Source organism: Anopheles funestus, chromosome X (genome assembly GCF_943734845.2).
Source record: "Anopheles funestus chromosome X, idAnoFuneDA-416_04, whole genome shotgun sequence".
Lineage (NCBI taxonomy): Eukaryota > Metazoa > Arthropoda > Insecta > Diptera > Culicidae > Anopheles > Anopheles funestus.
The window spans coordinates 14,942,523-14,969,359 of record NC_064597.1 but is presented as its reverse complement, the minus strand read 5'-3'; the positions used below and the strand labels follow the sequence as shown (position 1 = coordinate 14,969,359).

Sequence of the window (26,837 nt, the reverse complement as noted above, 5' to 3'; positions counted from 1 at the left end):
TCTGTCAGAAAGCGGCCGTCACACTTTGGAGTCAATCCAATCACCGAAAATAGCATCGCGCTTCGTAGCTCATTCATGCGCACTTGTACCACCGGCACACTAAAGCTGCGTCTACGAAAAGCTTCATTTTGGACGCTGGCCAAAGCGCACGAAGCATGAAAAAGGGTGTTTTTTTTTTTGGTGGATGTTCTTCTCCGATGCATCCCGTTTGCGGCATCATCTGGTGGTGCGCGACCGTTGACGCCTGAATGTATGTACCAAGGTGCAGAATCCGAGGTGGAAAACTAAGGGGAGGCAAAAATTTTCGGTTGTAATTCCATCACGTAGCACAATAATCCCATGTGCCGAGTACCGAGATCCGATCTTCGTAGTATGCGGACGATGTGAACATACGAGCCCATACACTCCTGGGAAATGACAGGACACACACACTCACGCAGTGCATTTATTATCCCTTTCGCCAATATACAAACAAACGCGGCAAGGGTGAAAAAAATCTATCAAACGAACAACAAAAAAATCACCAACAACGCCTAACAGAAATCGTTTCACGAACAGTGGAATCACGCTGGCAGGATTAGTGCCGGAAGAACCGTAACGCATCGGGAAGGTGCGATGGGGGAATAAAATACAACCCGATCACACAATGCACAACAACAACAAAAAAAAAACAAACTGAAGAATGTAAATTGTGAATCGAAAATATTTCTAAATCGGAATGTTTGAAATGCCACTCACGAAGTTATGGTAAAGACTACCAATGCCGTATGTGTGTACGGGATGCAAAAGTATGTTTTTTTTTTGCTTCTTAAAAGCAGTTTGCTGGAAAGATTTTCCATTGCCCATTGGAATAGCTGCAGTAGGATAGGCCCTTTTTTGCCCCGATCGGTTTTCCACCGTAAACACATCTTATGACGGAAGCGCCGGAGGTTCCCAACACCGGGCAAACCATCCTCCATTTATTGCACCGATTATTGTGCACCTGGCCGCAAAACTTATCGTGCGTGAATTTGATCCCGCCAACCTCTAAAAACCAATCCTACAGGTGCAAATCCTTAACAGTGCGAATTCCATTTTGAGCGTGATCTTTTGCGCAAAAAAAAATAGCACCGCAACACACGGCATCGTGAGTGGAATTGTAAATGAAGCACACGCCTTTATACAGGGGTAGTAGCTTTATTGTGGCCATTTTGTTATGCGCATTCTTTTTTTTTTGCTTTTCGTTTGCTTCTTGGTTGTTGTTGTCTTTTATCCTCATTCTCACACTTATCAATTTTTTCCCTCACGAGCGTATGATGCTTTATATGGCATCCCTAATTCGTTATGAATAATGGCCGGCACTTCGGTATGCATAATGAAATAAAATAAAAAGCAATTTTACCACCCAACGAGCAATAAAAGCGAAACGAGAGCGATACACACACACCTGTATGAAGGGTTATGTGGTGTGGATGATTATTGCGATTTGATCAATCGTGTACGATAGTTATATATCAATGGCTCGAAGTGTTGATAAGTAACGTTAATCCCTTGAAGCAAAAAAAACACATGATACGTGAGCTACGTCGATGGTGCAGCATATTATTTAGGCTGAATCGGGATTCCATTGAAAGAGAAGGAAAAAGGCCATAAAATCGATAGTTATAATAACGACATCAGTTTTAGTTGTCATGTTTTAAACTCCAAGGTGTAAACTATGGAGTAGAAAATCTTTTTTCAAATATTGCATCGCCATTACCTGTGACCATAGCGACTTGTTATCGGCATGCATGCGCCTCGGTTAGTGGTGAGAACTCCGGATTGGATAAATGAATCCACTCTGACTCCGACGTATACAAACCGGATTCAACTCCAGGAAAAATCCGTAGTAGTCCGGAGTTGACTCTGAATTACTCCGGAGTTGATACCGGATTACTTCGGAGCTAACTGCGGTGTTGGCATCTAGAGTTAACTCAGGAGTAATCTCCGTCCTTCCCTCTCCCTTTACTCCGAGTGATTCTGAAGTACACTCTGAAATGTCTCGTAGTCGGATTATTCCGACTCCGGGAAAATTGAGGATTTATCCATCACTAGTGTGGGTTCTAACCTTAAGCGCGTTCCCCAAACGGAGAGCTATACATTACGACTATCCTTTGTATTCCAAGTAGCACTTAATCAGCTATAAGCATCAAAAGCAGCGTTTTGAATACTTCGTGTAGTGTCAAACATTGACGATATTAAGTGTGTAGTCATTCTAATATGAATGGCAGAACATGCGAATTGGTTTCGCACATGAGGTGTTTCTCACCAGCTATAACCAAAGGAAAAAATAACCTTTGAAACAATTTTGTATCAAATCGAGTGGTTCCTTAGCCGTTACCGCGAGCTCCTATTTTTTGAGGATTCTATAGTTGGCCATGGGCAATGTTAGCTCAGAATTGCTTCCTTTTAATTATCTAAAATTTTCAACTTATTTAAAACTTTAACTTGCAAAGCGGACTTGACTCCGTGAGAATTGCGCCCAATAATTCTACTACATTTGCCAAAATAGGTGATAAACTCGGAAGATATTCATGGAAGCCTTAGAAAATTCCGTTTGTTATACACTGGGCGTCTCTTCAATCCTCGTTCTATGATGTGCCATTGTAGGATCGATCTCGTAAAATGAATATTTTCAGAGTGCATGACATGTATTCCGTTTAATATCACCATCTTCACCAGCTATTGCTTTTCTCCTGGGCGGGCATAACATGGTATTGATGTCAACCTCCATTTTTTGAGGCACTACAATCTCAAGACGTCTTGGCCTGAGGTCTGTGGTGTAGATACCGGCGCCGCTACCATTCTGCAATTCTCAATCAGCAATTTTAATACAAATCTTCGAGGAATTACTTCAAAATAATATAATAGTAGTAAAAAGCACCTTAACAATAATAATTTCACTTGGCCAACACATTCTCGAAACTGTGCCGCTTGTACCATTTGTTCGCCCAGCTTTCTACGAAATATTTAGCATTGTCCTACCGTAAACGATTGTATAATTACCCTGTGGCGACCTTGAGGTGCCACCATAATAACCAAACCTTGGTCTGACATTAGACTACCTTCGATTCGAGAACCGTGATCTTTTCCCTTACATCAGATCAAGTTAGTCGGCCCCAAGTAGCCGAACCGGTAAGTCGAAAATGTGCTAATAGAGAGTCAGTCGCGAGTGTATCGAATGTGCGTTTTGCCAAGCCATGTGATCATTAATAAAGTTACCAAAACTAAAAGTGACTAAGAGACCTTGCCTATACTGGAATCAGAAATTCAAATTGTGAAAACAAACGCTTTAACCCTTTATCCATTCACATTTCGATAAGTCGAAGTAGGCTCAGATTATTACAACAATCAAAAAGCGACATCAATCTAGTGACGATGCAAGGTTTGATGATCGAGATCTCATATTGGGAAAATTAAATTTTGACAACACTGACTGATGAAAAGAGGTAAGCCAACACTGCAATATCGAAGCGTTAGTCACGAGTAGAATTTATATATGTATGTACATAAAACTATGTCATGAACCTAATAATCAAATTCAAACACCTAACACCTAGAAACGCAAAGGTGTTAAAATTATCATCGAAATCGTAAATGTCTAACGGTAGCAAAACAACGAAATCTAAAATCTCTTGTCAACGTGTGATCGTCGTAAAATCGAACCTTGCACAAACATGTAAAGAAATATTTATTTGATTCCCTTTATTTTCTCGCCCTGTTGGGTTTCGTAATTGAACAAACAACAGCCTTCAGTTAATGCATTTTATCGTACAAAACTAGCAATTGTGTGAGTTTTAAGCTCCATGTTTGATCGAGACATCACACACATCCTTCAGTTTAACGTCTTCAACTAATGCCGCTCCACACATCTTAAGGTGTAATAAAACCGTAAAGTGATGCACTGCCGTAAGTGTTGCACCCTTACCCATAATATCCCAGCCCAGTAAAGGGTTTCATAACGAGTGAAGGGTACTAGCCGGTGGAGGTAGTCTAGCGTTACATAGCTCGTAATAGATCTGGCACCACGTATCCACCGACATAGTGCTCACAACAGCCAATTAGCACGCAAATTTCGAACGGACGCTGTGCGCACTTCACACTTTGTTTCACACAAACCGATCCGTTATGTTCCATTTTTGCTATGAAAATCTATGTTCAGCTTGAAGATGGTGCGATGTTCTCCATCTTCCGCTTCTTCCTCGGTTGCCCCGAAAGGAGAAGGTACTAGCTGAACCGATTTGTAAAACGAAAACGAAAAAGAACCGTTTGCAAAGTGACCCTCATTGTGCTGCCTGTTCCGGATACGTGTGCTCGTGCACCACACTTGGTGCGGTGGTAAAGGGAAAGCTAAAACTGGCGCCTAGGTAAGAGTCAATTAACGATGGATTAATAACTTGAGCACTTCCGACACCGCGGTGGTTCTGTATCGTTTGGAAAAGGAACTTGGCGTACAAGCGGTCTATCGTGTAATGGATGGCAAAACTTTGCTGTATGCTATTTTAGAACGTTTGCTGTAGTCGATGGTGTACCTTTGGTTCTATATATATACAGGAAAGCACCGAGATACTACCGAGTAAACGCTGCAAATTTTATTGACGTACATTTAAATTTCTATTACAAAGATTCATCAATTACAGTGAAACACCGATTATCCGTGCTTATCGGGACTCAGCACTTGCCGGATAAGCGAATATCAGGGATAATAGGCACAACTCTTTTTATTGATAAATATTAGTGTTCAGTGTGTAATGGGTAGACTTTTTTTGTTGAAGCTGGATGTTATTTTTATTAGGTACACTTTGCAAAATAAATTTGTTCTATTTGCTCGAACTTGCAACAATTGTATCATTTCTTATTGAGGTTTTTATTTCTTGTCATCGCCAGTTTGCAGTTAATATGTCAATTTGCCTTTGGACCTGTCATTTCCGAGCTGCACGGATAATGGGACAGCCGGATAAAAGGTATCCGGATAATCGGCGCTCCACTGTAATACGTAATGACAAGAGAAATCCATTTTGTACAATAAACTTCCATTGCTGTCCAATTTCAAAAACCTGCGTATAGTACCGTAAACCGTACATCTCGAGGACTGCCTGTCTTTGAATCAAAGCCAATCCCCAAACGAACTGGAGAGTCCAAATAAAATGGTGGTACTCATCCAACAGCGATCATGAATTAGCTCGGGATTTAGCCCCACGGAACGTTAAAATGCCAAGGCAGTGCCTTAGCGGGAGCTCTTAAACAACTAAAACCGAAAAAGGAAGCTATTTTTGTTTGTAGTTTCTTTAAAATGTCCAAAAACAAAAAAATAAAACCAGTTCCTACGCGATAAGGTGCGCATATCCTTCAATCGCTGGCCCGCAGGAAAGGAATCAAACGAACTTTTTCCCTTCTCCTTTTCTTTATTTTGTTTCGCTGCAAAAGTGAATTTGCTTCTCTTCGACGACTTGTGCTTTAATTTGTTCTTGCACGATTTTTTTTCTTTTCGCTTCCTTCCTTCCGCTGATACAGACAAACACACACACAGGACGGGCACACAACGGACTAAAGTTCATCGTCGTAACAAGAAAACGTACTTTCCGATTTCGCCTGGGGGACTTTTAGCGTCACCCATCACCCACTCTATGGCACTATACTACTTGCTCTCGCTTTCGTCTGGCACCCAGTGTGCCCTCCGGCCGGTGAGTCGGTTAAGTTTTCCGGCGTACACACTCGTACGCTGCGATGCATCCAGAGGCGTCCAGAGGGGTAGGTGCAGTTATAGTAACAGCCTTACTTCGTTTACTCTCGCGTTTTGCTTGTTACTTGCTTCAACAGGGCAAACTTTCCCCCGTTCCCACCGTACAAATGTTCCGCTCACAACAGCGAGCGAATGAACTGCTTGGGAGTGGGATTTGGTGAGTTGCTTTGCTTTGCCAGCTGTAGTTACTTCTGCTTTAAAGCACTTGTAAGGTACTGCACCGAAATGCACTTAATCTTGAGAAACGTTTGGCAAGATCGGCTTAGCGCGAAATTGAATCCAGGTACTCCTTGGAACGCTCGCGTGGAGGACAACCGAGAATGTGGAAAAAAAGTTTATTTACAATATACCGACTCAGCGTATATATCCTCGTGGTAATTAATACAGTTAAAGTTGTAGCTTGATCCTGTTTATTACCTTTTTTTTATTGATAACCCTTACCGTACATCATACAGGTACAGTGGGCCCTAGTGGGTTGAGTTCGCTTAACATATCTAACCGGAGGGACACATCAACAATTTGTCTTATTACGACACACGGCGCCTGTCCTTGGTCGTCCAGCCAAAAAGGACCGGAGGATAGAGCAAGCGGATAGGGGACAAAAGCTGGCCCACTATTCACCCTCGATGTGATAATGTTATGCAAAAAAAGGAAGGTTTTCATCCCCGCCCACTGCTGGCTCACTCTTTGCGGGCAGTACTAGAGTGGTGTTGGTGGGGCTATTTCCATCGTTGTTAAAACAAAACTCCTCCCGGTGAACAGAACAGAAGTGCTAGTGATAGTAGGATCACTGACAAGCAATGAAAGAAAAATGTGTACTACGTTTCAACCGTACCCGTACGTCAGCCGTCTTGAAGAAGGTTTTTGGCATCTCGCTGTGTATGTAATATGTCTTGCCGAAGCCCCAAGGCGAACCCGGTCGGACAAGGCGCGGCGTAGCAGTGTGTGACCGGTGGTGTACTTGAGAAAAAGGGTCGCACACACATCTAACCCCAGTAGATGTCCGGAGTGCCTAGATGCGTTGGAAACGTCTCGGAACCTGTGCGGCGGTGTGACATATGTAATCCGATTACGTAAGAGGATTAAAGTGTGCTGAGGTATGACGATGTCGTACGTCGTCATCGTCGTCGCCGAGTGAAAGCTCGTTCCGTATCGGTGCAGTGTAAAGATCGGTACCTGATCCTTTACCCGTTTGACTGGCCCAACCATATGGGAATGCCGGCTCAAGTACACCGCAATCATCGTAACAATCCGGCTTGTGTGTGTGTGTGGGTGTGATTGTGTCTCTACCCAATGGATGCATATTTATTGTTAGTCTCCTGTTCGGCTTCTAGCGCAATGACACTACTAGAGGATGCCATTTTCCAGAAAAGCAATCGAAGGAACGACCTTACAATGGCTTCCCATCCATTCAATGTTACTATTTGTGGCACCCCACACTTGTAGGGTGTCCCCCGCATACTTGACACACACCCACACTACCAACACCCCTCCTGGATCATCTCGTTAAGGAGGTTTGCAGTGTGCACGTAGGGACCCTGTATACCGTCGTTACCTACACGATGCAGTTCCGTGTGGCAAAACGTGTGGCAAAACGCGCCAAGCTCAGTTCACCATCGGCCGGGATCTTGATTGGACGTTCAGGGAACGGAAAGTACATTCTCACTTCCTTCAGATCGGTGATACGCAATCGCTTAATTTAATCTTACAGCAATATCCCTTTTTGCTGCGTGTTGTTCACAAAACATCCGTTCTGCGGTGTGTGGTAAAGCTAGCAATGTGACACAAAACCCCCGTACCATTATAATCTGGAAAAAAAGGAAGTCAAGTGAGTTTCGAGTGAGTTGTAACCATTGGCAGCGTGTTAATTGCATGTACGACACGCAGTACTTACGAGGGTAGTGGAAACATATCATCTTTAAAAAAAACATCACAATCAACCAACAATTTGTAAAACATTTTTCCACCCGCGGTTTGACAACACTGCCACACGGTGCCACAATGTTGCTGAAGTGTTTGCTGAACGATGCTTCACGTGGAAGTGTTTTTTGAGGGCTATATTTTTCACAGCAATAGATACCATATTTTGCTTACCTGTAACAAAAAACAAGAAAACATTTGCATAATTAAAAAAGCGTACTAGTTTTTTTAAGCTTAACAAGAGGATAAAAAAGAAGTACAGGACAATTATAAAATAAAAAAATAAATAAAAAAGAGGAATATATGTAGGAATGTGGTGGGTTAGGTTAGTTCAATGCTTTATTTTGAGTTCATTAGCTTACGACCGCTTCGTTACGCTGCTCCAATGCGACTTCCGGCGCATCTCCTTAGCGCTATATTTTTCGTTTCGTGCTATAACAATTATAGCACGTACCCACGTGTCATCGTCATTCTTTTCTTCTCTCCTACATATATTTTATAAAAACAAAGTAAAAAGTCCCTTTAAAAAAGATAAAATTACCTATTCTTTTAGGATATTTTTTTGGAAATATTTTCAATTACTTGTTGAATTGCTTGTTCTCAGCTTAATCTTTTCATTGGGAACTCTAATTTGTTTATAGTACTCTTTTTCTTTTTAAACTTTGTAATGCATGCTCCTAGTGATGGGTAAATTATAAATTTAGCCGGAGTCGGAGTCGGAATGACTCCGGCAGAAGTGAGCGGGGGGGGGGGGGGGGGGATCGACTCCTGTTGAATCTGGTTTAGTCCGATCAACTCGGATTCGATCGGACTCATCTGTACCCATTCGGACTCATCCGGACTCGATCGAACTCGGAGTCGACCGGACTCGCCGGAGTCAATTCTGATTTACTAGGAGTCGGAATAAATTTTTCATACGCGGAGTCGGAGTTGATCCACGATTCCATTCCGGATCACACCTCACTAATGCACTCGTATATGTACACGTAACATAGTTTACGTTAGCCCATCCCTAACCTATAAGAACTGCAAACAGGGGTTGACGTCCTTTGCACCTCACGGGTTAATTTAAAAAGTTTCCCGTTCACACCATAACACATGAACCGGAAATGGCGAGACTGGTGATGATGATATTATATCCCAAGCACATATGTAGCTTACCTTCGACTACCTCACAACGGTGAAAACGAGAGCGAGATAACGAGTGCAGGAAAACCATTACCGGAACCGGAAGATCGACACACACACATACACACTTACGGGCCGGACAGTTGGAAATGAGCGCAAACTGCTGTTTCCTTTACAGTGTGCAAAACTTTTGTTTTCTCCACTTCATTCTTACGAAGAGGGAAAGGAAAACCAAGGTTGGAAGACCCCTCCTTTTTTACTCGACGGTACCGTTTTGCATGTGCCACCCCCCCCCCCCCCCTTCGAGCTTCAATTGTGAATAAATAAACATGAAATCCGGAGCCAGAAGCCAAACACAGCCACACAGGGCAAGGAATCTCGCGCGTACATGTTGTTTGCTACGAAACAAGCAACCCCCGGCGGGGATGCAAACCTACTGAATTGGCATGGAAGAAGGGCGGATTGGACGGTTGGGAGGAGGGGGCGAGATCGGGCGAGTGGGGAGCGTTTTTGCTATTTTCCATTCCTGTTTTCACCGTCCGTGCTAAGTGAAATCCCATCAGGAAGAGCAAAGAAGTTCGGAACGGTGCGTTATCATTGCCCAAACAGCAGCAGCCGTTCAACATAACCCCTTTTTCGGTTTTTGTGTGCTACTGCCATTTGCCAACACCGCACCGTCACCACACAACCCGCAGAACTCCTGTTTTTTCCACCACCACGTTCGGTGTTGTGTCCGGAGGGAGAATGATTGATTAAATTTTGGCTCCAAGGGATGTTTCGATGGTGCGCGTTGGAAGGGAGAAAGTTGGTCGAGGGGGGGGGGGGGAGGTATTGAGGGGGACAGTTTGAAGGGCTTCCTTTAAGCAGGCTCTCGATGTGTCACACGACGATGACGATTATTGTCACTGGATGGTGTGCGACTGAGCAGGGTCAAGGGGGAGGGCAGGGAGGGAGGAAAGGCGAATGAAGGGAAAGGGGTAGGAAGGAGTGTTGGAAATAGGGAGATCAACATTTCGGTGTCGCATCTGACGTCGTATCCTTTTCGAGAATAACAGACCAAGTCCATTCTTGGTCGGTTGGCTGAAGACAGTGTTTCCGGAAAAATTCTGATGGGCGGGTGCCAATTTTTGGGCGAACGGGATGGATCGCAAACATGAGAGGATTTGTTTTTCTTTTGCTGTAATATCAACCCTCCTCGACCGCCTCCCAACTACGCTTCCTATTTTCCAAACCGTCTGCTGTCCAGCAGGATATGATTGGGCAATGGGATTTTTTAGACAGACCTCACCTGAAGTTTCTTCACTAGGAATGGCCCCGTATCCGTGAACAGAAGCTAGGAAAACTTTCAATCTCCGCCATGGCTTATTGCTGTACTGACGATTCCTCTTGTAATACTAATTTTACTTTTATTTCTTTCTGTTTTCCCATTCGTACCCCGCGTGCCACACGGTTTGGCTGAATGTGCCTAAAAGGGAGTGAGGGAGGCCAGCTTCCACATCCTCCAGGGAGTGACAAATAAAGGCAAAAACACAACACAAACACGCTCCACTGTTTGGTCTTGTTCGGACGCAAACACACCTTCCAGTCCTTAGCCGTATCGTTTTGCCCTTATATATCTATATCGTTGCCTAATGCCTGAAGGTCCCTAAAGGTGTTTGTACCGACCAGCTGGTGGTGGGTCGGCAAAGCCCGACACAGCAAACACAAACAAAACAAAGCGTAAAGAAGCGAAGATACGAGGAGGCCTGTTGAATTGGAAACGCGAGACAACAAAAAATCTCCCTTCTGCGATTATGCCATCGGCGACGTCGGGACGTAAGGGGAATGCCACGGCGGCAGGACACCAGCGCAAGGGGAAAGCGGCACCGGCTGCAAAGGGTGAGGTGGCCCCGGTCCAGGACCCGGACGAGGACACGAATGCCGGCTTCGGGAAGTATTTAAGATCGCAGGAAGGTAAGTGTGCGCGTGGAAGGGTGAAGTAAGAAGAGAGGCTATACAAAAATAAGAAGGCTGGAAAGGGGAGGGGAGGAGGAGTAGTTGAGGGGAAATGAAAGGGGAGCTATTGATTGGATTTCGCATCGAGCAGCACTACCACCATCAACAATAACAACACTACTGTCATCACGATATCACACAACAATTGCGAGTGAAAGGATGCTCCGGGCTATGACTTCTTCAAGAAAGTCCGAAACCGACCATGAATGGAACGGGAGAATGTCCTGACGGGATCCTGAAAAACGGAGCGGAAGGTTTCGAGGGAAGAAATCCAATCAAAGCGCTTCAAGAATGGAACTCCTTCGAGGGGAAAAGATTTGCTCAGAAAGCACGGGGAAGCGGGGTAGAAGCAAACGACAAGAAAGCTAAACAGTAAAAATGCATTGACCGATTGATGGTGAATATGATGAAGAGGTAAGGCAGCCATTTTGTTAGCTGCGAAGGAAGAAATAGTTTTAGTAAATGGGTAAAAGAACAAACAAAAGGGCCCATATTTGCTATACAAAAAATTCATGGTTTGGGGGGGTCTTAGCTGTGAGACAGTTTTGTTTTGAAGGTTGCATAACTTTAGGCGCGTAATCAACTACACAGGCTAAAGGTAGTTCCTGTGATGAGCTGGTGTATGGGAACACTAGAGATCATTCTGGAAGCAATATTGTTTATAGCAGATATATATTTTAGCAACAAGCAATCAAAACATCATCGTCATTTCAGATATTGAAATGCAACAAATTATCTTAGCTTGGATTGGATTTATTATTGAAGAATTTTCTTTTTCTTCGTATCTGTCACTTCGAAACATGTAATATAATTTTCCCTATTATCTCATTTTACCACCGGCAGGGATTGAAATGATGAAACTGTTCGTGATCGCTAACACGATTGTGGTGTTTGTAACGATGGCCTGGCCGCAAATGCAACAGTCCTATCGCATCCTGCGCTCGATGGTGTTTAACGACGAGGACGAAGAGTCTGGCGAACTTTAGAAGTGATTGTGAATTTGTATATGTTTGTGTGTGTGTGAACACTGGTGATTCTGGAGCAATTATAAGCAGAAGAAAAAAAAACAATTCCACTAAACAGTATAAGAAGTGTGTGCTATCATCATGCTACTGCTTGCGTTTCGTAGCTTTTTCTTTATTGCCGTCATCCTCGGTTACAGTACCGGCATTTGGCGGCTGATTAACGATTACTTCCGGCGTGAATTCCAGTCGTACCTCGAGGAGGAGTCACAAACGAACAAGTACCTGTTGCGGGACCCGCCCAAAACCGTACCGGACCGGAACCCGACTGGACCGCCGGAAGTACCCGATAATCAGCTTTCAGCGCAGAACGTGGAACAGCTGTTTGGGGATGCGAAACACCGGAACGACCATCAACAGGTGACAGATTCGATTATGGCACTTTTCGAAAACCCCACCACCATCGGCACGGACGCAGGTGCGAATTTTCATACGAATAGAAACGGTGAGGAGGAAACCGTAACGCATCGCCCAGGAGAGGTTACGGTGGTAGCGGCAGCGGAAGTTACCGATATCCGGTCCCAGGATGAAGGGAAAGTGAACTTGGAGAAACAGAATGGTAGGGAAGGGGTGATGGAGGAGGAGGAGGATAAGTGGATTTCGTACTGGAGTATGCGGGGCCGGAAGCGTGACAGTGCCGACGTCGGTGCGGATGAAGATAATAACGCGAACGCTTACTGTACGATTAGCGCACGAACGAAAGGTGAAACATTTGCCGGTGCCGTGACCGGGATCGCGCCACGCATAGCAGAGGACGGCGATGGTTTCGGTTGCGTCTGAACCGACAACGGACGGAGTGTTACAAAAATTTGGCTAAAACAAAACGTGTCTATCGCTACTTGCATAGGTGAATAAATATAATAAAAAATAATAAACTCCGCATATCTACCAGCAATACACACACATACACCGGTATCGTGGGTCTTAAAATGCGCGGCCGTAACCGTTTCGTGGTAGGTTTCTTAAAGTAGACAATTTATGTTTTGCTTCTTTTGGGATTATTTTTGTTCGTTTTTGTGGTTTTGTGGATTTTGATAATAAATTCGTGCATCATCCCTAACGGCATCGGACACTGACAATTATGCCAAGCACGAAGAATTAGTAGAGGAAAAATATGGAAATCGATAGAAAAGTTAGGTCGTCCAGCAGGGAAACGAAGGGGACGGAAGAGAGCACAGCATAAGCATCTGGTGCACTCGAGCGAGCAGACACAGGTAAAAGGAGGAAAATAATCGTGATGCAAACAGCAGCTGGAAAAAAAACAACCATACATGCTATTGATGGTGGGAGTGTTTGTATTTTCTTCGATTGTTTTCTCCCAGAACATACGGGAAGTTCCTTCTAAAAACATTGTTCCCAAAATTATCTTCGTTTTAATGAGCGAGCGAGCGCTTAAAAGAGATGGATTTTTTTGTAAGAAATATGAATGTTGAACACCTAAACACCTAAATCAAAAATTATACATCTTTGTATAAATATTATGGTACGCCTTTTCGACACACCTGTGAGCACCGAGAAATAGAAGAAAATATAAGGCTTTAGAACAAATCTGTGTACTTTGAATTGAGCATTCTTTCCTGTAGCATTTAGGAGATTCCGGATAAAATAGTAAAGCAAAACCTTAAAATGATGGATATTGTTACTAGTAATGAGTAAATCTCCAATGTTTCCGGAGTCGGAGTAATCCGGAATCAGAAAAACAACTTAATTGCGCCCGGCCACTAACCGATTTTGGACCAGAGTTAACATCGGAGATTACTCTGGAGTTAACATTGGACGCAGCACCGGAGTTAACTCCGGAGTATTCTGGTAGCAACTCCGGAGTTATTCGGAGTCAACTCCGGATTTGTTTGGAGTCAACTCCGGAGTAATTACTCCCGGAGTTATTGCTCCGGAGTTACTCGGGATTAATCCGGGGTAATAGCTTCGGAGTATACTCCGGTTTTTAAACGTCGGAGTCGGAGTGGATTCATGAATCCACACCGGAGTTCCTACCGCTAATTGTTACCGGTAAGCTTCATTTGAGGCGCATTTGAGTACCAGGCCAATCACCTAGCAGAAGTGTCGAGTGGTAATGGTTTCCGATAAAAACCTGACTTCGGTATATTGAGACTTGACCAACATGCGTAAGACTGTATACTCTAAACTAAATAAAAATCCACAACACCTTTTCATTATTTGTGAACAAGATTAGTTTTTGGTTGACGATTAGCGAAAAGTAAATTGACTTTTCTTGAGGACTTGCGCTGATTTGAGCTCTCAATCACACAGTATCTTCCAGAATTAACTCACAAAAGAACTTACTAACAAAACAGAGTTTTTTATAAAGAAATTTTAACACAAGAACCACTCTTAGCGTCTTTTTTATGATTTCCGTCTACTTTTTATTTAAAGCAAACTATTTCCCTTTTCTCAACCAATCGGTCTTTCTAGCTTCCTGTTTAATTAAAATTCCACCTTTCCTATGCTGACAGCCGTTCGGGAAGCACATTCAAATGGCGTTGGATTTATATGGTGCACTTGCGAACAAATGAAAGAAAACCAAAAATAAACCGCTACTCTTCAGGCCACCCTTTGAGGTGTATATATCAGTCGCAGCTGTGTTTTTCCCCTTCCCAAACCAGAGAGACCGAAACAAAAAAAAACTGTCTTTCACTGTCGATAATTGGATAATGGGAACAGGAAGTCTGGAGAGACGATTTGTCACCCAACCACTCCGTAATGGGAAAGACAAAAAAAAAGAACCAAAGTCGTTATTTGAGCGTGTTTAATGTCACAAATTAGTTACTAACGCGTCTTGATTTTTCTACCTACATTTCCTTTCCACTGTTTTGTGTGGTCCATTGCCCCCGTAGGCTAATCTATTACAACAACAAGAAAAAAAAATGTTAAATCCACTTCTTGCTCAATATTCCGTTAGAAGTCTGTGGGAGAATACTGCCCACACCTGCTATTTCCTCCTTCACCTCACTCTCATCACCTTCTCCCCCATTACCTACACTTTAAGTGCTTGAGCGGTGAAAATTTCGGAAAAATCGCTTGCCAAATTGAAAGCTTCTGCATTACTTTCCGTCATTTTAAATTGCGGAAGTAAAAAAAAACCAACCCCAAAAAAAAATACACCTACATCTGGCCACCCCCCAACCAATCGGCATTGATATTGAAAATTGGTTTGGCATTTGGTAGATCAAGGTGCGCTCGTATGTGTGTATGTGCGGGTGTGTAAATACAAAGGTAAAGAAAAACAAAGCAAGAGATAAGAGTGTGATACAAATGTGTTTGTGTTAAAAAAACACAACAGTGAAGAAAAGAGGGAAAATGAAACGTAGCAAAATCTCCTACATTATCTACCTTCGCCGAAAACGTACAAAAACATAATGCCACCGCAACCCGAGCGGAACAAACTGCCGAATGAGGGAGTTGGGAAAGAAATGAAAACTGCCCACCCAATACTCCGATCGGCACTTACCACACCACCCATTCCCTATTACGGCAAAACCCGCTCACGCTGGCGTAGGAAAAGATCTGGGAATAATCGGCAGCGGCTAATTGAAGTTGTGGGTGTATGTGTGCGCACACCCGCTATATTCATCCTCTAATCATCAGTTCGAAAGCGGTGAAATGTGATCTCTTAAAGTGGGTGAAGGGAGGAAAAACTAGCGGCACCCAAAAATCACTGTTTTATCGCTAGATTCGCTTTTTTTGTCATACTCTTGACTAAAAGCCAGAAAAAAGTCATCCCACTGTCACAACGTGTCGGTGTGGTTGTTTTTTTTTATCCCGAACGAAAGAAAATAATACATAAAAATCAAGAAAGAGAGAGAGAGATAGAAAGAAATAGACAGAGAGATTAAAAACAAAACGCATTCAAGTTGGGTTTCCTTCATGGCCGTGCGCACATCTGGAGCAGTTTCCGTGATAACTTTTCACCACTGACAGATAACTTTGAGTTTATGGGCACGAGATGGTTGGACAGTTTTGCTGGCCCCCAAAATGAAATGGCCAACAAGATTAAGCCGGATTTTGTTCATTTCTTCCCCCCTCGTATGTGTGTGTCTTGCTTTTTTATTTCTTCTCCAGAAATGTGCCATTTGGAATTAAATTTCATACCACGCCGGCCGGGCGCGTTTCTAGCGAGCGGCGCGTAATGAAGGTTAGGAAATGAATCAGTAATCCGTACGCACCACAGCTCCTGTTGGAAGTGAGAGTGAATTTTTAACCGCAACGATGTGCGATAAGCCCATAAACATTCAATTAAACTAATAGAGAAAGTTGCTGAATTGCCGGGATCTTTCGGCAGGAACTCGTCGGCAGGTAGTGATGTGGGTCAGAGCATTTTGGGGTTTCGGAGTTGCTGATGTCTATCTGTCATTAGTGTTATGAACTGTATGTAGTTTAAGGTATTGAAGCTGAAGATGATAAGGTGATACAAGGTAAGGCTGTACATCTGAGTGAGTGACTTTGTCCGTTAGACGTTTCTCTCTGGCGAAAGCAGCATTATTTCTGACGAAATCCATCACTCCACCTGTCCATGGGGATGTCCTCAAGAAAAAAACTTTACGGGATGGGACGTCCGGTGTCATTACAATGACGTGACCAAACCATAATAGTAAGCTCATCTTACGACTCTATGTCCTATTACATTTCTAAGAATTTGACTCTCTAATATGTCTAAGAGGTTTTCGCCACATTCGTAAACCTTAGGTATCCAAGATAAATAGAGTTTCCGACTTCAAAGAAATAATCTTTCATCATTTACGTTCAAGAACCGTACACTAATGATGTAGATGCCATGTCCCGTCCAGTGGATGTCCCAGATCTTTAATTGTTTATAGAAGATTGTCAATGAAGTGTTCACATACTAGTGCTATGCTGAAGAGTATAAAAGCTAGTCCATCTGTTTATTTCAATTTTTTCCCCCTTAGATTGTTCTAATTTCTATTGTTTTCTTCAAATGCAGCGTAGAGTCAAAATCGCGAATGACTCATTCTCAAACTTTTCATGGAGTTGTTGGAATCAACAGGTACTAAGATTCTGAATCAGTATACATGCAATTAAGGCAAAAGCTAAAAATAGTCCTCGACCTGCAATTCGACTTATTATACCGACATACTGCCAATACCTTTAACCAACCAAACTTGGATCAAAGAATGTCTTCCGTGGTTTGCGCCTGGCTTTTCGGTGTCGGAAAACAAGCACTAGCAACATTATCGAAACCCCAAAAAAAAAGGTACAAGTAACAACAGTGAACAGATACGAAATTGCTACATAGTTTGACATGGTGTTGAAAGGTTTCTCCTTTTTATGGTAACACAAACACACTGACATACAAATCACTTCTGACAGAGTTCTTTTTGCCATAAAATTCCGGGTACGGTACACGGTAAAGGGATACACACTTGAGGTAGAAATATGTGTACACCGCCTGAATTCTCGAAACATGATGGCGCTAAAAGGTGTGTGCTGCACCGTTTCTCACACGAAAGCTCACATACGTATGCCATCACAGCAACAACAACAACAGCAGAAAAAAAAGAACAAAAGAGGAAAAGAACGAACAAATTCCTCGCGGGCACAGCATTCCTTCTGACAGGACGAAACCTACCTTTGGATAAGAGAACTTTTTTTTTAAATCGAGATCCGGCTTTAAAATGACAGCCCTTACCGTTACCCGCTGCTCGTTCTCGCATCTTTAAGGTATTCGAAGAAGTAAAATAATAATAACAAAACGAGAAAAAAAACCATCGTACGATGAAGCAAAATATCACCTCCCCAGAAAAAAGGCACAATATGGGAACGTTGGAGGTTGAGAAATTAGCTCCATTCGTGTTTTTTTGTTTGTGGTGCATTCTTTTGTTTGTGCAGCCCAGCACACATGACATGGGGTGGAATGGATGGATGCACCACGTCCGGAAAGAATGAAGGGTGAAGAAGGTGGTATGTCTCGGGTGCTTTAGCATTATTTTTATTACATTTCCCGCTGGTAATGCAACTTCTTCCTTTCCCATCGCCTCGACGCCCCTTCTGAACGCGTTTGACACACAATAGCGGATGCATCTAAAAAGGAAGATGCACCGAAAGGATAAAGGGCGGGGATAAGCAATCTGGCGCACGGGATATGTACGGAGCGGTAACACCGTGCACGGACCGAAAATTGTTCCGGATATGCCATTCCAGTTTTTGTTCGCTCTTCTGAAGGGAAAAATGTCCTTTCGAAGATGTTGCAAAACCAATTACCACTAGAGAGGAAAGATAGAAAAGACTAAGTAAACTAAAAATAAACACACACACACACATACGAGGACACGAAGGACACCCAGGGATAGGAATTTAAATTCGACAACATTGCCTTCACCTCTCCACATGTGACCGGGATGACATACCCGCGCCCGATCTTCCATGCAAACTGCAAACCCCTAACAGCCGCTCCATCATCCGTTTACAACGGACGGATTTAAAAGGGAAAAAAGGACACCAAAGGAAGGACACACGCGGAACATAGAACCGGGCTCGTTTATGGTACGGCAAAACGCTTGAGCAAAAACCGTTACCACTTTATGCTAATGTTCGTTTCCGCCGCATATTACATATTTAATTACCGCTTACGAGCAGTACGGTACGAGCAGCCACGAACCTACCCTGTGTGACCTTTTCCTTGGTGAGTTGTGATCGTTCCATCAGTGACGCCTTTTCTAGAAATGTGAAAGCGTCACTAATGGGACACTATTTTAAATAGAGTTCCATATGTTTGCGAAAACCACAACGGTCGATTACTCACACACACACACACGTCGAATATGATTGCACAAACGTCAGATTCGGATTCGGATGGAAAACCCTGTATCTTCATATGGATATGTAAAAATGATTTTTTGTATAAATTTTAAACAAAATAAAATTGATGAAAATATCATCAAAAAAAAACAAAACTTGTCATTCAACTCTAACTTCGTAGAGTTAATTCTCTAATTTTAATTTAGCAATTTGTCGTATAATTGTGTTACGCACTGTAACAGCGACTGATGATAGTGTACAGAAGATGTCCTGAGAATAAGTGGCAGCATTTGGTGCGGGAGGGGGCAAAAAGGAGGAGAAAGTGGTACAGCAGAAGGGATACCAGAATACGGGGGACACACAATTGTGCATTCTGTAGTTTTGCGTAAGACATTGGGTGTCTGTCAGAACATTGTACATGTGATCCTGAGATGTCGTTGTCCGTTTTGTGGCGGAATAGAATCCTCCTTCGTTAACCTTAACGCACACACATCCACACATACACACACACGCTGGATGACGATCGATATGTGGTTTGTATTCAAATTTAATTCGTTACATCGCATCACACATCTTCTACCAAAAATCTTTTCCCCACAGAGTACATGAACGCTTTGCTCTCTGTGGAAAACGAACAGGATCGCTTTGTTTCCGGGTCGGGTGGGATGTGTGGATGGATTGCGTGCGGTTTTCGAGCGTCTCCTACACTTATGCTGGCAGATCGTACATCAATGTTTCATCGCGAACCGCTACACATAATGCATATATGTGCAGGGGTTGTATGTCTGCTCCAACATTTCTCCCCAGGGGACAACATCCCCACGCCATACGGGGACGTGTGCTCTATTTAAATTGCCGTTGGGTTTTCGATAATGCTACGATAGTGTCAGGGAAGTGGCTTGTAAATTAGTAAATGTGCCACCGACAGCACAAGGAAATGAAGATGTTTGGTTCATATGCTCACTCTGCTCTTTTGGGTGGTTCTTGCTTACTTCCTGCATTGTGTTGCGCATAGAGTTATGAGCTTCTAATGACGAATAGCAACAAACTCGGAACATATTATGATGGAATCTTTTGCTTTCTCGTTCGGAAAAGCTCCAATTTTTTTCTCTTTAAACCTTTATTCTTTTCCCGTACAACAGGAGCGACAAGTTGTAACGCCGTCTGATCTTCGTTCAAGTTGTCTTTCTCGTTTTTTTTTTAATTTTAATTTCTTTTTTCGTGTTTAACCAAATCAGCAGGGCCGTACGCGACCACCTACTCCGCTTTCCGTTAGAACCGGCACTAATGAAACAATACATTAGAAGCGACTATTTCAGATAATTCTTCAGAAGAATTATCCTTAGGAACACTATACAAAAAAACATCAAATAGTGTTCAACCAACCCATGGAAATGCCTTCTGAAACTTGTATTTCGTCAACAAATGCGGTGTTAACCATACGGGAATAAGTCGTTTTACTGGAATAAAAAAAAATAGTGTTTAACATTAAAACTTTGACAAATCAAAAAGCAAAGTACATCGCGCATTGGGACACAGTATATAATCTAGCACAAGCCGCTCGTCCAGAAGTATAGAACTAGCACATGCTTTTCTGTGCTAACGAGAGTAATACGACTTTGAATACAGCAGCAGGTGCAGAGAGGGTCAATAACACCTTAAGCGATACACCAATCAAAATTCATGTTAACTCACTTCAAATCCTACACCAATACAAACAAGGTAGAACCGATCGACTAAGAGCAGGTTAACCCTTGCGAAAAGAATACAACAAAACAATGGAATAATTTTCAAAGTTTTAGTGTTTTTTTGATGAACTGCTTTTAGTGTTGATGAAGTGCTGGTAAATCACGAACAAAGTTAGTACATAGAATAGATAGAGTAGAAATACAAAATCTGGTAAAATAATCTGATAAGTTAAAGTAAAACTTATCGGTAAAACACACAGATGCCTTAGGTCAGCAAAAATAACAGCCGTTATAGACTACCAAAAATTAAGTGAAAAAACTATACATGATATATAGCCCATGCCTCAAATAGAAGATATAATAGACAATTTAGATGTATTTGTCTACTTTAATTAAATATATACCCGGTAAGGACCGTTTATTTCGGGTAAATATTTCTTCCTGGATAGCTGTACCATGGCATAGCTATGTAACTAATATAACTATATGATGAAGTTTGAAGTTTGACATATTGCAATGTAAGAAGCACCCTCGTTTTATTGCTGGCAATTTCGAGCTTGGTATAGGAATCTAATCATCATAATATATAGAAGCACTATCTCTACGGTAGGTAATATACACTAATTACTGATCATAAGCCACAAATATTCATTAAATCATCAAATAGAAACTCAAAACAACCATGCTGGCACTGGGAATTAAAGAATTATGAATATGAAGTGATATACAGAGAAGGAAAAACAAACTTTGTAGCCGATGGCCTTACTGAAATGCAAAATGAAGAAGTGAACGTTAACACAAAACATTCTGTTATGATCTAGAACAGTGATGTCAAACTCATTTTGGCTTGCGGGCCGGTTTGCAAACAAAAATTATCTTGCGGGCCAAGACAAGTCGGAAGGGGAGGGAAAACTCGGAAGGAAATTAAATTCAACAGTGGTGTGGACTACAAAAAGAGTCAAGATCGTGTTATTTAAGTGTAAAAGGGTGCCTGCACAACATATACACATTATTTTTCAATTTTCAAGGCTAAACCTCACCCAAGCCAGATAATAATCTATGTTCTCGTTCTTCCTTCGCGGGCCGGATTCAAAGACCTCGCGGGCCGGATCCGGCCCGCGGGCCGTATGTTTGACATGTCTGATCTAGAAGCTCCAATGTTTCTCCAATCAGTCAAGACATCGTCCGATTACTTTATTCATATAACAAAAAAGCCGATCAAAGGAAGCTTAGTCATTATTTTGCACAATACGAGATACCAAAAGAGATAATCACCGATCATGAAACAACTTTCAGATCAACTCAACTGAAGAACTATATAGCATCAATATGCACAGTTTTCAAATATGCCTCATGTTCAAAGTCTCATGGACAAATATAGTAGATACATAATACGATAACAGAAATTGACCACACGAACAAACACAAATATGAAACAAATGTAATAAAAAAGTATGATAAGAATCACAGTAGTATTATAAAACGAAACTCGTCAATCGGCTGCTAAGTTTATACCAAACGACTTAAGATTTAACCAAACAAATCAAAGCTCCAATGGACTGTTTTTAAAAGTAACACGAAATTTAGAAACAACTGTGAAACGATACTTATATAAAAATGTTAGAATAGAAAAAAGAAAATATATAGAAATAGAAAAGCAGCACCAACTCTACACGAAGATGCAGAAGTTTTCGTAATTCCAAACATCACGACGAAAACACAAACAAAACAAAGACTAGACCCATTTAGGAAAATACTTTTCAAAATTCAAGAGGAATTACACATTACAATGGTAAAATTAAAAGAATGAAATGCTGATGAATACTATACAAATTTATCATATAATAAGAATTATTTAGTTTCTATGCTTAGGTAATAGATAGGATTAGTAATAAACTTAAACTATTAGAATGTTATATAGCTTAGGTAGTATTGAGAAACACTATAAAAAAAACAAACAAATAGTGTTTAACATTAAATTTTGTGGCAAATGAAAATGTAAAGTACAACGCGCATTGGGACAGAGTAAATAAATTCATAGGCGAATACACAGTCTAGCGACGTACTAAATAAAATAAAACCATATTTTAGCTACGCACAGCATAAGCCGCTCGTCCAAAAGTATAGAACAAGTACAAGCTTTCCTGTGCTAACGAGAGTAACATGAATTTGAATACAGCAGCAGGTGCAGAGAGGGTCAATAACACCTTAAGCGATAAACCGATCAAAAGGCATGCGTTATCTCACTTCAAATCCAGCACCAATACAAGCACGATCGATCCGATGGAAGTGGAATCAACTATAAGCAAGTTAACCCTTGCGAAAGTAATACTTTATAAAAATGAAGTAATTTTGTAACACAGATGATGAACTGCCCTAAAATATGAATTATTGAGTTAATAATAAGCTTTAACTATTATGACGTTATATGAAAAAAAAAATCACTTTACAATCCTCCCTCCCCCCGTTTCATTTGTAAATAAATATTATTATTAGCGCAATAATTCATTACAGTTCCAAGTTTCAAATCATGTCGAATATATACAAAGAAATGTTTACTTAAAAGTTTGATCATGTTAGTAATTTTAAGTTTAAAACGTGCTGTACCGCACCTATTAGTAAACAAAATTACCCTTCAAGAAGGAAGCAATAACACGACCAAAAAAAACGCATTCGAAAGCTTCGACAAGCTAAACTTTCCTATCTTTAACTAGCAATCTCCTGTGATGAGTGGCAATAGAGCGATAATTGCAAACTGGTGCATTCTCCTGCAAGAAGGCGGAAAGAATTTCCAAACCACACGGGTGAAAAGAAACTATCCAAAACGATATGGATGCGGATGTCTCGCGTTTGCAACACGGGGACGGGTTGCGTGCTGCACGCGAAATATAACACGCACCAACACGGAAATAACGCGCAGGGCCGCCAACAAAACAACACATCACTCATGCTGAAAATAAATTCATTTGGCACTCATTCGTGGAAGTTGTTTTTGTTTTCTTTTCTTTAGACCCTTTTGAAGAAAAAACAGCTTTTCCCGAAACGTGTGCAATGCATACCCGAGGTGTGTGTTTAACAAATAAAATTATTAGTTTGATTTCTCTTCGCTTTTGCAACATTTGTCACTTACGCACAAAGGATGGAAAAATAAAGATGTTTAGCGTCTGTTGTTTATTTTGAGCCCCTACTAGCTGCAAACAATAGCTTCAATAAAAACCAAAATTAAATAAGGGTTGGTTTGGTCATTAAAAATCAACCCCCCCATACAAAAGGGATTAGACCAACGAAAGTTTAGACCAATGCTATGAAAAGACTATAAAAGTTCCCTTTACCCTTCTACCCATTCGATCATGGCTGCAGTTGTTTTATTTCTTTGATGAGTGTGAGTTTAATTTAATTCGTTTTGTTTTCGGTACTAATTCCTTCACACTTAGGCAGAGGTGTACAACCGCAAAAAAAGAAGAAAAGAAAAAGAGAGCGAGAGACTGAGAAAGAGACTGTTAAAAGCCAATAAGGAGACTAAAGACAATAAAAAAGAGTGTCCTAGTATATTAGTTCAATTTTTAAAATTAAATCAGGCCAACAGATCTAGGGAGTCACCACTAGTTTTATTATTGGTAGATGTCGATCTAGAATAAACCCATTTGAAGGCATCGTATCACGGCATATTTCAAAAAATTAAAAAGATGTATTTACATTACATAACACTTTCTTCCTCTTCTTCTTCTTGGCGTAACGACCTCTGAGGTCATGCCGGCCATTTCAGGCTTACGAGACTTATTTTACCACGTAGCTGGATAGTCAGTCCATGGTACGGGGGGACGGTCCGGATGGGATTTGATGCCTGGTCCTGCCGTGTGGACCGGTGCCGACTAGGAGCGCCATCAGGCCGCCCCTACATAATACTTTAAAAGAGACAACAAATCCCAACTCAAATCAGCCCATTTCTTAGATTGTGTTTGACAGCTCTGTCCGCTGGACGACGCTTTTATTCCAGCCATATCCGTTTGCTCCATCCTTTATCGTCCTTTCATCAAAAAAAAAACTTTACCGGTTACTTTTGACTGGAGGCAAAGTAAGTAAGTTATGCTTTGATGCGCGCGTCAACATCCCGCTCTCTTTCTTAACCCTTTCAACCCTGAATAACAATGCACTACCCACCCTTCTACGGTTCGGATTTCCCTTTTTTTCTCCACCCCACCCAACTACACCGTACAGCAACAATTCTCTCGAAATTGGTCGGTGTAACACTTACCAAAACCAAAAAAAAAAAATACACACGCACAAAACACAAAACAACAAAGAATGAATTACCACCCCACCCAGCAAAGGTTTTTGCCGCGCGTAGTAAACACAACTCCCACCACGAATGTGATCACGTAACACGCGCAAAAGAGTTCGCGTAAGACGCGCACACCACAAGCGATTGTTTCCCTTGACCTCCCAGTAATTGCTTCACCACGGTTTAGACTTTTGGTGTGCATTTGTTTTCCTCTTGGGTTGAACTTCTTCACGAAAAAGACTGCCTTTCGCGGTGTTACTTAAGAGGGAGAGACAAACGTGCAGCTTGAAACAAGAGCGCCCTGGTCAGCTTGAAGGCTTTGGCGGGAGCCTTTACTAGAGGTGGGTTACATTTTAAATGTAGGACTGTTGCTTCTCCAAAAAACAACAGAAACGGTGAAAACCCCCAAAAAAACATCCCAAAAAGGTGCTCGGCCCGACCCACTGAACATGACCTTCGCCGGCGGTGCTCCGCTAGCGTGACAAAAGTTTTTATGCGGAAAGGTTAAAGCAAAAAATCGCTTTTCGAAAGACCCAATCGCGACCAAAAAACAAGACACTGGGACCCCTACCCCCCATCAGAAGGGGGCGAGTAATGGGAGTGGACCGGAAACCGATCACCGCCAGTCGAAGCGTTAAAAAAAGGCTTCTTTTGCTTTTGCTTTGCAGGTATCGCTCATTTTGGTAAAAAAAAAACATACCGAGACATGTACGTATTTTGTATTTGATTTGATATGACAAGAAGGCGGTGCAGTGGACTTTGATGTACCGGTACGGAGCTAGACATCTTCAAGGACACTGGCTTCTGATGCGGAACTGCAATACGGCTGTACTTTAATAATCTTGGGTGAACCTGTAGCAGAGCACAGCCTGATGGTATATTCTTCCGTCAGAGTAGTGATGTGTAAGCTTCAAACAATGTTAACTGAACCTGTCATATCTAGAACATCAAAACGTTGAACTCCAAACAGACGTACCTTTCAAGTCATTATGATAAAAGTGTTGCTAACGTGTAGGGACTGATTTTTGAGGACATAAACTATGTTTAAGGATAGTTTGAGCATCAAGTTCCCAACCTCAGACTGTGCGTTTGAATATCTTCGAAGAATCACTTTTTGAAGAATTTTGAAGGAGATCACTTTTATTGCAGAGTAATTTTACTGGATACACCATGGAATTAGAGTTTACTTATCTTCTTCCACATTTAAATGGCAAGAACAAAGTCCCTAATTAGGAGCAACCAAAACCTGTCAGTGACCTCCAGATATTCAGTAGCAACGTCTCACAGGGAGCCACCAGATAAGACTTTCCATTTCAAAACTGATTGCTACAATGATGAGTTGCTTAGGAAGTAACACCAAATCATAGGGAAAGTCGGCAAATAGCACTTTCAACAAGCAAACTTTGGGCAATGTGCCCTGGGATATTCGCTTCGCGTCAGTCTTTAACGGACGAACCGTTGTACAGTCCGAACGCTACCAGCCCTCCAGCTCCGTACACAATCGCTTATCGGTCCGTAGAGTTTTGCTACACAATTTGCCGTCTTTCGGCACGCGAGATCGTGCGGATGATGATGTTTGACGCTATCAACCAGAGAGCCAATGGTTAATTGTGATCGTCTGAGGCCAAACGACAATTCATTAGAAAGTGTCCACCAGGTCTGCGAGCATGGAAAAAATTGGTCTCATCCCGTTCCGCTGGGCAGAGCAGCGAAAAGCGCGCGCGCGCGCACGTAAAGAAAAGAGACACACATCGGCGATTAAAAACCGGATCAAGCACCGAACCAGCGATTGGAAGGCACGTGCAATCTAGTGCGATACTCTCGGTAAAAGGCGTCTTGGGCCGATCGTGGTGTGAAGCAGGCGTGAAATCGCCACATATGCTGGGATGATGACGGTAGTGCGCGGGTTGCCCGTACTGCTGCGAACCGGCCCCGGTCACCTCAACAACCGATACTCACACCCCGACTTGCCATACTTTGTGAAAGTTGCTCTCGATAGTGTGTGAACTCACCGGTCGTCTGGTGTTTGAATGTCTGCCTTCCCTGGTGCTCCCATTCAATGGCCCCTACCGGCAGCGAACCGCAGCAATTCACCAGGCACAACGACTTGCGCTTTCGGACCAGCTGTGAGACTTTCTTCGTGAGTGAACAAAAAAGAAGGGAAAAAAGAAGCAAAACAAAACTCGTCTATCGGTTGGCGTAAATGACCGGAAGACCGGAGTCATGATGATGGGTCCGGTTCGAAAAAAAAAAATTGTCCCAATATG

At 42.3% G+C, this 26,837-nt stretch overlaps 3 protein-coding genes across 4 annotated transcripts in view; 2 read left to right on the top strand and 1 right to left on the bottom strand.

The window, feature by feature from the left end:
- LOC125767322 (uncharacterized) overlaps positions 1-26,837 on the bottom strand; it is a 90,505-nt gene that overhangs the window by 55,562 nt on the left and 8,106 nt on the right. The window lies entirely within an intron of this gene.
- On the top strand, positions 7,375-11,807 carry LOC125767446 (uncharacterized). Of its 2 annotated transcripts, none has more exons than XM_049434060.1 (3): positions 7,375-7,589; positions 10,282-10,762; positions 11,648-11,807. In XM_049434060.1, exons 2-3 carry the CDS (start codon positions 10,603-10,605, stop codon positions 11,788-11,790), a joined length of 303 nt encoding a protein of 100 aa, XP_049290017.1. In that variant the 5' UTR covers positions 7,375-7,589; positions 10,282-10,602; the 3' UTR covers positions 11,791-11,807. The 2 variants fall into 2 exon arrangements, with proteins under 2 accessions (XP_049290017.1, XP_049290009.1); XM_049434052.1 differs by having other exon boundaries at positions 7,375-7,600.
- Positions 11,909-13,374, top strand: LOC125767422 (uncharacterized). The gene has a single exon (XM_049433976.1). It carries the CDS (start codon positions 11,911-11,913, stop codon positions 12,604-12,606), a length of 696 nt encoding a protein of 231 aa, XP_049289933.1. The 5' UTR covers positions 11,909-11,910; the 3' UTR covers positions 12,607-13,374.

Coding starts and splice junctions, on each gene's coding strand:
- LOC125767446 (XM_049434060.1), top strand. CDS start 10,603: ATGCCATCGGCGACGTCGGGACGTAAGGGGAATGCCACGGCGGCAGGA. Junction 10,763..11,647: donor GTATTTAAGATCGCAGGAAG/GTAAGTGTGCGC, acceptor TACCACCGGCAG/GGATTGAAATGATGAAACTG.
- LOC125767422 (XM_049433976.1), top strand. CDS start 11,911: ATGCTACTGCTTGCGTTTCGTAGCTTTTTCTTTATTGCCGTCATCCTC.